The sequence below is a fragment of the Nematolebias whitei genome, chromosome 4 (genome assembly GCF_014905685.2).
Source record: "Nematolebias whitei isolate Nwh7 chromosome 4, NemWhi1, whole genome shotgun sequence".
NCBI classification, from domain to species: Eukaryota; Metazoa; Chordata; class Actinopteri; order Cyprinodontiformes; family Rivulidae; genus Nematolebias; species Nematolebias whitei.
The window spans coordinates 50,018,834-50,029,053 of NC_056501.1; the positions used below are offsets into that span (position 1 = coordinate 50,018,834).

A 10,220-nucleotide genomic window follows, 5' to 3' on the forward strand; every position below is an offset into this window, starting at 1 on the left:
TGCCTCACCAGCGCTCCTGTTCTCGCATTTGCCGACCCTAACAAGCCGTACATCTTGCATACTGACGCCAGCTTGAAGGGGCTAGGCGCAGTATTTTATCAAGAGCACCCCGAGGGGCTCCGACCAGTGGCATTTGCAAGCCGAAGGGTGAGCGCTGCTGAGCAGCGGTACCCTGCTCATCAATTAGAATTTCTAGCTCTAAAATGGGCGATCGTGGACAAGTTCCATGATTACTTGTATGGGGCGACATTCACTGTGAGGACAGATAACAATCCCCTGACTTATGTGCTGACCACAGCAAAACTTAATGCCACGGGGCATCGTTGGTTAGCTGCATTAGCAATTTATGACTTTGACATTCAGTACCGGCCTGGCAAGACAAACATCGACGCCGATGTGTTGTCAAGGACCTTCGGGGTCGAAGGGGAGGAGTGGGAGTGTATATCCCCCAAGGGGGTACGTACCATCTGCATGGTGACAGCGGTCACTGAGCAGCCAGAAATGCCACCTAGGTACGTAGATCAGTTGGGTGCCTCTTCTCAGTGTATTCCCGATGTGTTCGCTTTCCCTACTCACCTGGATTTGGGTTCCTTGAGACAGTTATCTAGGGCTGACATAGAGGGGGAACAGAAGAGGGATGAGGTCATTAGTAAGGTGAGGGCTGCTGTGCAACAAGGGTCATGGACAGACGACAAAGAAGCCAGCTCAGAGTTCAGGCTGTTCAAGAGGGAAAAAGACCGCCTTGTGATGGTGGATGGACTGTTACACAGAAGGACCCAGAGACCATCTGGAGAATATGGAACACAGCTGGTCCTCCCGGCTGAGTTCAGAGAGACAGTTCTACGATCCCTACATGATGACATGGGTCATCTAGGAGTGGAGCGACTGACAGATCTACTGCGGAAGCGCTTCTACTGGCCCAAGATGATTTCGGAAGCAGAGATGTACATCAAAGATTGTGGAGAATGTACTCTCAGGAAGACTCCAAGTAAGAGGATGGCTCCTTTGCACCAGATCACGAGCCGGGGGCCCATGGATTTGGTGTGCATCGACTTCCTCTCCATGGAGCCAGACTCTCGAGGGATCAGTAATGTGCTGGTCATAACTGATCATTTTACACGATACGCACAGGCAATTCCTACGCGGAACCAGAAGGCGTTAACTGTGGCCAAAGCCTTGGTGGAGACGTACTTCGTGCACTATGGTCTGCCAGCTCGGATACATTCAGACCAAGGGAGAGATTTCGAAAGTCGGCTGATCCGGGAACTGTTGGGGATGTTGGGGGTGCGAAAATCCCGTACCACTCCTTATCACCCACAAGGGGACCCCCAGCCGGAGAGATTCAATCGGACATTGTTATCGATGCTGGCTACCATGGGTAGTGAAAAGAAGGGGTCTTGGAGTCGACATGTCCCGTATGTCGTCCATGCTTACAACAGTACTAGGTGTGATGCCACGGGATACTCACCTTACCTCTTGATGTTTGGGCGAGAAGCTAGGTTGCCTGTTGACCTGTGTTTCGGCACGTCACCAGATGAGACCGGAGACCAAAACTATTCCCAATACGTTGAGAGCCTGAAGAAAGATCTGCAAAATGCTTATGATCTTGCCAGCAAGACTGCTGATAAGGCACACAAAAGAAATAAGAGAGCCTACGATCAACAGGTGTGTTTCCAGGCAATTGACCTTGGCGACCGGGTTCTCCTAAAGAACTTGGGAATGAAAGGAAAGAGGAAGCTGGAGAGCCGGTGGAGTCCCGACCCATATGTTGTGGTGGGAAAATTGCCAGACCTCCCGGTCTACCGAGTGAGGCCAGAGAGTGGAAGCGGGGGTGTAAGAACTATACACCGCAACCATGTTCTGCCCATTAGCCACTCTATGAGGATGCCACAGGACAAGGAGCAAGGGAAGGCACCTGCAAAGCCAAGGACACGACTACAAGTAAAGGACCAGAAGCGTCAGTCAAGTGGAGTAGCACCATCCATGAATCTGGACCCTTCTGATTCATGTTCTGAGTGGGAGTATGAAGTGGTTCGGAGATCTTGTAGTGCAGGTCAACCAGAGGACTTACCTGCATGTGGTGGGGAACCTGAAGAGGGGTCTAAGGAGGCTGATGAGAGAACGGACCAAGACAGGTCTGAGGAGGCCATCCCTATTTCAGAGGACGAGAGTGGAAAGGAAACGGAGAATGATAGTGAAGAGGAGACAGAGCTCTCAGCTGGAGAGAACCAAGGGGGAACTCTAGATAGGAACCCGGATGGTGCCCCATTGACTACCTCTCAGGACTCTGACTCTGACCCAAGTTTAGAAGATGGTGACGTATCCCTTAGTGGGTCTAACGTCCAGCTCAGAACTCTTAAAAAAACGCCTACGACCCTTAGAACTAGGCCCAGATCAGAGAGGCAACGTAAACCAGTTATTCGTCTGACTTATGATGGGCCAGGGAAAGCTAGGGACCAGCCTATTACCATCGTTCATAAAGGGGTCATTATCAAGTTAGGATTTTAGGCCTTAGCCCTGTAGATCCTAATTGACACGTGTAGTTGTCTCATGAGGACATGCAGACAGTTGGGAGGGGGAGGGTGTAACCCCGTGGTTTTTTGTTCATGTCTGTTGTAATTATTAGAGAACTCATAAATAAAAACGTGGAGTTTAATATATGTTCAATTTGTGTTTATGGAATATGCAAACCTATTGTGTTTTGAGTTTAATATATGTTCAGTTGTTGTTTAAAAAAAAAAAAAAAAACAATGTAACTGTAATATGTGGTTGCTTGGGATTTTATTTTGGTGGTCGGGGAAGGAGGGCTTCCGGTACGAGGAGAGACGTGACGAGAGTGACAGGGAGGATGGAGGACATCACTGTTGCTGCGAACTGTCACTGTTGCCGTGGACTATCGCGGTGGGGGGACACCCCACTGAACTGCTGTTCTTGCGAATGAGGGGGTAGAAAAGGATTCCCGTCGACCTGTGGAGGTTGAAGCTGCGTGGGTGACTAACCCAGTGGAGAACAATCCCGTTAGGTCGCTAGCTCTGTGGCTACCGCTAGCGGGCTTCGGCGAACGGTTGGTGGCTAGCCAGCTGTGAGAGACGCGTGGACCTCGGTGAACGGTTGGCGGATAGCCAGCTGTGTGTGACGCGAGGACCTCGGCGTGGATTCTTCAACCTTGGAGAGAACATTGGACAGAAGCAGACGGACTACGGCACGTACGACCTCCTGGAGAGGGACGTATTCAGGTGATGGGGGACATGGTTGTTGGGGACGTTAATGGAAAGAGCGGGAAGCGCGTGAGTGCACCAACATCAGGCCTGCAACGACCGAGACTAATTTTTAGCTGCCGGCTTTAAGTTTCCTTTCTGTTTAACAAGGTTAATCGTATCATTTCTATTTCATTACTGACTGATTAAACTGTGTTATTGTTCATTAAACTGTTTATTTGTTTAAAACGTATGCTTATTCTACTGTTATACTTCATGGTATAAGGGGTAAACATTTAGAATATTCAGGTAGAGATACCAACTGATTTAAAGAACTCGGGTTAGCCACCCCCATAACGCTAAGGACGCTAGGGGGCGCTACATATGTATGTATACTTTTTCAAAAACATGGATCTTATAGCTTCACAGCAGAAAGACATGGTTTCCACTTTCCTCATCCACCACCAAGAAACAGAGTCCCCCGTTTTAAACCACCCAGCTTTTAAAACATTAGTCTGTACAATTTTTAATTAATAGGGGTGGAGCCAACATTTTACATTTTCTATATGAAAATAACACACTAGCAAAAACAAACATTTTAAAATAATAATTTAAACAATAATTTAATTTAAACAATTTAAAGCTAAACAACAACAACCTAACCCAACCAGAATCCAAAAAAGATCCCTCCCTCTCAATCAGTGTTGCTTTTCCCAACGAGGCTAATTGAAAACACCAGTTCCTTGTCAGCACTACTCATGGGCATGCTTCCATGGCAACACATGACCCTGTGACCTCAAAGAGAAGGAGAGAATGATCAGAACAACAAAATCTTAAAGTTAAATTAACAGTTTGATCACCAGGTTTAAGCCTTTTCCCAAATACAAACAAAAAAACTACTGCACTTTATACACTTGTAAATCACTCAATGTGATTAAAAGTAAATTTGAAATACAGGTGCTGGTCATAAAATGAAAACATGATGAAAAAGTTGATTTATTTCAGTAATTCCATTCAAAAAGTGAAACGTGTGATTATATTCATTTGTTACACCCAGACTGATATATTTCAAATGTTTGTTTCTTTTAATGTTGATGTTTATAACTGACAATTAAGCAACTGACAAATTAGCCACCTCAATATGTCCTGGAGTGAACGCCCCTCACCTGCAGAGCTGCAGTGGTTTTGCATTACGAACACTTTGTAGTCATTTCAATAACGAGTTTACATCTTTTGTTTCATGTTCATCTACTGTAATAAACCTTTGTAAAATACACCAGAATGCAAGAAATGGCTTCTACTTTATCCAAAATTTTCTGAGGTAGGACCCTCAGACTGTGAGACTGTGCTGTGACCAACATCTGTGTTGGAAGAGACACAGTCTGATCCAGTTCTAATGTCGCTGTTTATAGAACGATTACTTTTTTCCAGCCTTGAGTCCATCTGGGCGTTCTGGTTCTGAAAAAGCCTAAAAAAGCCTAATTGTGGGATTCCATTCCACTGATCCATGCTATGAGTCTCCTTCAAGGTCGAACCCACCACGCTGACGAGTCCCAGAAGCCGCAGGTGGTCTGCGATTCTCAATCACCTCCACCTTACGGTTAAGCTCGTAAACCAGACGATTTAAAGTTCCCACAGCGAGGACCAGACCTTCACACTGACTCGGAAGCTTTACCATGGCTGAAACTGCTCCCACCGTCTTCTTCAAAAGTCGATAAAACAGAATCCCGCCGATGCCAAAAAGCAGAGTCCCTGCTATCATAATTCCCAATATGTAAACGTCTTCAACATCCTCCTGAGACAGAACTGAGAGGCACATCATCTGCCACACTCCCCACGGATCCATGACGTACCCCACAGCGTGAGTCTCATCTGGACACGCCGGTTCTCCAGGACCTTGTCGCTTTGATGAAAAAATCTTATCAATAGAGTTGAACGCCCACGATACCAGATCCATAATCTTCTTAATTTATGTTCGGGAGATGTGAACCAGGCACTTCAGACACACAGAGAGCAGAGCAGGAGGAAGGAAAAACGGGGGAGGAAAAACAGAAGCTGCCACCTCGATGAGAGCCTGGGAGGAAATAAAAAAAAAAACCAGTTGGTGTTACTCCTTCATTGACTCTGTGCTCTGAGTGATGTTTGACAGTAGTTTATCTGGACATGTATATTTTTGGCCAATAGCTCAGGTAAAAATGCTGACCTATAGAACATTTCTATATTTTTCACTGCTTCAGTAAAGAATCACATCAGACACAAACCTCTGACTAAAGTAATCTGACCCAGACCACACCATGAAGTCACAGTACTCCTGCTCTGTCACAAACACCTGAGCTTGTACCTGGTGTACCTGTGTGACCTCTGCTGAGTTCATAGGACCCGCTTGTGTTGTCAGTGCAGAAATGTTTCTTAACTGAGGCACCGAGGACAAAAAAATAATTGTTATAATCTCCTTTAAACATCATTATCCTTTGCTTTTATCTGTAATTTTCAAGTTTTGAATGTTTGTGTCATGACATACTTGGTTTAAAGTGCAGTGGCCACACATTACTGTCCCATCCTTCTCCAAGGACACCCATGGATTTAGAGGAGCTTCAGACAGGGACTGACTGATTAACCTGAAATGATACACATTACACATTAATACATGTCTGTTTAGTTAGTATTGACTGTTTCACTATTGTGGACATGTGCTGGTGTTTACTGACTGTAAGAACAGTCAGATGTTAGATACAGAGTCAGGATGTGCAGTATGGCATAAAATTCATATCCTGGCAATACTGTCTATTGTGATGAGAAGCCACACGCTAACTACGGTTGGCTAGCTTTGCTACTTAGCTCTCAAAGAAAACAGACTTTAACATCATTTACGCAGAGGTTTCAACTAAAAAAAACAACAGTTAATCTTCACTTTTACTGACTTCCACAGATAACGTAGCTCGACTAGAACACATAGTAGAACAGGAAGCCATGGCAAAAACAAGCTAGGAAAACAATCGCTGTCGCTCTGTTCACCCGTAGCCGTCCTTCACTTCTGACGTCCATCATGGCGTCTCCATGTGTTTCGCTGACGTATGTGACATAGTTGCAAAGGGTCAATATCTAAAGAGGGGGATCCCCAAGCTTTACAATGATACCAAGCATTATATGAAGGGATTTCCCTCCTCTACCAGTGCCAACACAGAAAAATGGTTGGTCAATTTCAAAGGACATTAAACTGATTATATTTTTAGACACACCTGTTAAAAAGCTAATTGGTAGAGTAAGAAGATGATTATTGTGTGTTTCCCCGGGCTCTTACAGAGCTGCCCACTGCTCCACCTGGTGTATCTCAGATGTGACGGGTGAAATACAGAGAACTCATTTCATCATTGTATGGATTACACAATGATGACAGTCTCAGACTTCCCTTCCCTTTATGGACCCTTTTTTTAACATAACTTTCTATTAAAACAAAAGTATATATATTTCTCCTTGAGGAGTCATTGTTTCATGATTTACTGATAGTGTTGTTTCAGTGTGAGACCAAACCGCATACTGTTGCTTTCTCTGCACAGATTCGCATAGATGGGAACAACGAGCGCTGTGTGCAACACTCGTCAGGCGGGCGAGGAGGAGCGGTGCCGTCCTCGTCTCAGAGTGGCCTCAGCGTCGGTGCGGAGGGCCAGTCCCGCCATCACCATCAGAGACCCATGAGAGAACGAGGGATGAAGAAGGACAAACAGGACGCTCCTGCGCTGGTGAACGGAGTGTCATAGATACACCCATGGAGGACTTTCTCTCACACACACACACAAAGTCACTCACAGGAAACTCATCGTAAAACATCACAGTCTTGTTTTTCTTTTTTTTTACTTTTTTTTTGTCTTTACACATCTTTACATCTGCATGGAAGAGTTTACTGAAATGAAGTCCTAAACCAGAGCTGATCTGGGATTTGCTGATCTGGTTTCTTCTCGCCCCTTGCTGTGTCTCCTGTTCTTCTCCGGACAGAGCAAGCTGTTCTGTTTTTGGACTAAAAAGAAGAAAAGTAGATAAAGCTTCATTTCTTACTGAATTATTATCCAAAATCTTCTGCCATTCGGTGCATTAAAAAAAGAAATGTGTATTTTTACCTTCTACTTCAGACTTGCTCACATTAAGGAACAAAGAGGTTTCCATTTGGAGGAATCTATAAACTGAATTATAGCTGCTCTAGATGACAGGATGAGATACTTTGTTTTGTTATCTATACACATAAAGTTTTTACTAATGGTGGGGAATCGTAGAGAGGATCCGAAAGCACAGTTTTGGGAGGTAGATTGTGCATTTTTCATAAGTACAAAAATTATTCAGCTAAAAAATTGTGACGGTTTCAAAGTCAGCTGCTGATTTTCTACAAGCGTTCTGTTCAACAGAAAATTCCACTTTAGTTTCCAGGAAAGTGTCATCAAAATATAAACTTAACAAGGCACATATATAACTTCTACATGTGGGAAAATGTTTCCAGATGGCACTCTATGATTTCATATTTGTGTACAGGATAAGAAACAAACAGGTGTGTGCTCCGAGGCTAGCTGAAACAAGCTGATGTTGCTATTTAAAGCCCCTGTGTTTGTCTCATGCCGCCTGAATATTGTGGGTTTTCTTCAGACTCTGGCTGTCGAGCAGTTCAGAAACCAACAGCTTAGACTAAAGTAAAAGAATCCAAGTGTTCAGAAGCAACACAAGTCTCAAACATTTGTGTCAAGGATATAAAATAAAGGTTGTAAAATGCAACAGCTTATTAGGGTTACTCAAAAGAAACAAAAACAATTGGAGGAGGAAATATTTTCTTTTGTGTGTGGGTTTGAAGATTAAAGTCAGAATAGGGAATTTTATATCCAGAATAAAGTTCATTTATTGTTTCAAGAAAAGAAAAGTTGCAGAAAAGAGCAGTTTTTAGAACCAAAGCTAAATCACAAGCCATGACGGGTGCATTGACCTACGATAGTTTTGTGCTGACACTTCTTTCTTCAGAATAATAATAATTTGAGCACATGCATCGTATCTTGTTTCTGGAGTTGTAGACAACTTTATATCTGTTTGAGACTCCTGTGAAGGCTGAAGGAGGTCATGAGTTCCCTGTTAGGGGTTATTATTAGGGGTTATTTAGGGGCCGAGATGGGGTAGAGGGATGGCAGCCGACTTGGGACCAGGAAGCCGCAGTTCGGCTCCCAGCCGTGCCCACATGTCGTGGTGTCAAGACACCTAATCCCTAATTGCTCCCCGGGTGTCTACAGAGCTGCCCACTGCTCCACCTGGGTGCCTCTCAGGTGTGATGGTTAAATGCAGAGAACTCACTTCACCATTGTTTGGGAACATGCACTGGTGACAATATCAGGCTTCCCTTATAACAGACCCTTAAGACCCGGTGGAGAACTGGTTCAAGTTCAAGTAGGCTTATTGTCATTTCACCGCATGTGGAACATGAGGTAGAACAAAATTATGTACACCGGTTCCCAGTTACTTCCAACAATAACAAAATTCAAAAATGTTCAATACAAAAAAAAATGGACTTTATTTGTAACAGAAGACGTTTTGCTCATCATCCGAGGAGCTTTCTCAATTCAAAGAGCAGAGAGTGAGAGATTCAGGTTATAAAGCTGAGTGAGATAAGACACACACACATATGCAGATTGACAGTCACACCTCACACCTTAACGGTAGGGGTTTCTTAAAGTCTTTGTTCATCTAATTCACAGATGAGACCCCTCTGTTCCCATCTGATAGGTGGGAATCAGTCTTAAAGTTGCATTATAGGTTTTTGAAAGTGGAAATCTGAGGCCTCCTCCTCTGTTAAGAGACGGCTTTTCTCTTTTTACATAAATTGCTTCCTTCACCCCCCTCTCAAACCATCTGTGTTCTCAGTCCAAAATGTGCACGTTCTGGTCCTCAAACGAGTGTCCCTTATCTGTGAGGTGGAGGTGAACAGCTGAATATTGTCCAGAGGAGGTGGCTCTCCTGTGTTGAGTCATGCGTCTGTGAAGAGGCTGTTTAGTTTCTCCAATGTAGAGGTCTGGACTTTTTGAATTCATCATGTCCTGGATGACTGAGAATCTTCACCAGCAACAATAGCAAAACTTTAAAGTGTAAAAAGAAACAGTAGATAAGGATGTGAGATATATAATGCAAAACAATACGGCGTAACAGCAGCAGCATGAACATGAGTCTGAGGAGATGAGTACAAATGAACACAGCAGCATGAGATCAGGAGCATGAGATCAGGAGCATGGATAATCAGCAGCACATATCACCAATCAAAGTGTCATTACAATGTGTTGTTGTTTTCACACTGATTATCCTGGTTAGGGATTTATGAGTCTAGCAACTTGAGGGTAGAAGCTGTTCCTCAGTCTAGTGGTTCTACACTGGATGGTTCTTTATAGAAATACCTCAAGTTATTTAGAAGTTAAAACAATAAAAGTAAAGCCGTAACCCTCGGATACAACCTGTATGTCCCCCCAGCACAGTTTGAGCACAATACATCCACCTCCCCATATTAGATTTAAATGCTGGCAAGTTTTCACTTTATTCTTGACGTCTTGGTTTGAATTTATTCTCAACAATTCAACTTCACTCTTGAAGTTCAGAATTTGTTCGACACTGACTTTATTTTTATAAAGTATGTTTTTCTTCACCATTTGGCTTTATTCTTGTCAAGCCAATCTGGACTTCTTCTTTGGTTTTTTTCCTGTTCAGGGTCATCCTCCTCCGTCTCACTCTGTCCTCTGCATCAAGTCAATCTAGACCAAGGCTTTTCAACTGGGGGCCCGCGGGCCGTGTCCGGCCTGCGGGTGACTTCAATCCAGCCCACCATTAAAAAATTAAACATTTGTTGGTTCTGGGTTTGGCTTTTGGGTTCTGTGTATTGCATTTATGATTCAATGCAATAAACAAATTTAAAGGTCACAGATCGTTGTAAACTTTGGTTTATGATTTTAATGGCTGGCTGTCCGGCCCCCGAGCTGCTGGCGTTCACAAACTGTGGCCCCCGAGCTGCTG

At 44.0% G+C, this 10,220-nt stretch overlaps 2 protein-coding genes across 2 annotated transcripts in view; both read left to right on the forward strand.

Annotated features, from left to right (window-relative positions):
• Positions 1 to 7,270, forward strand: part of fmr1 (FMRP translational regulator 1) — a 124,861-nt gene extending 117,591 nt beyond the window's left edge. The window contains exon 15 of the mRNA XM_037675427.1: positions 6,755 to 7,270. Within this exon, the coding sequence (XP_037531355.1) occupies positions 6,755 to 6,955 (201 nt within the window). The 3' untranslated portion in view covers positions 6,956 to 7,270. The remainder of the gene's footprint in view (positions 1 to 6,754) is intronic.
• mmgt1 (membrane magnesium transporter 1) overlaps positions 1 to 10,220 on the forward strand; it is a 144,615-nt gene that overhangs the window by 86,760 nt on the left and 47,635 nt on the right. The window lies entirely within an intron of this gene.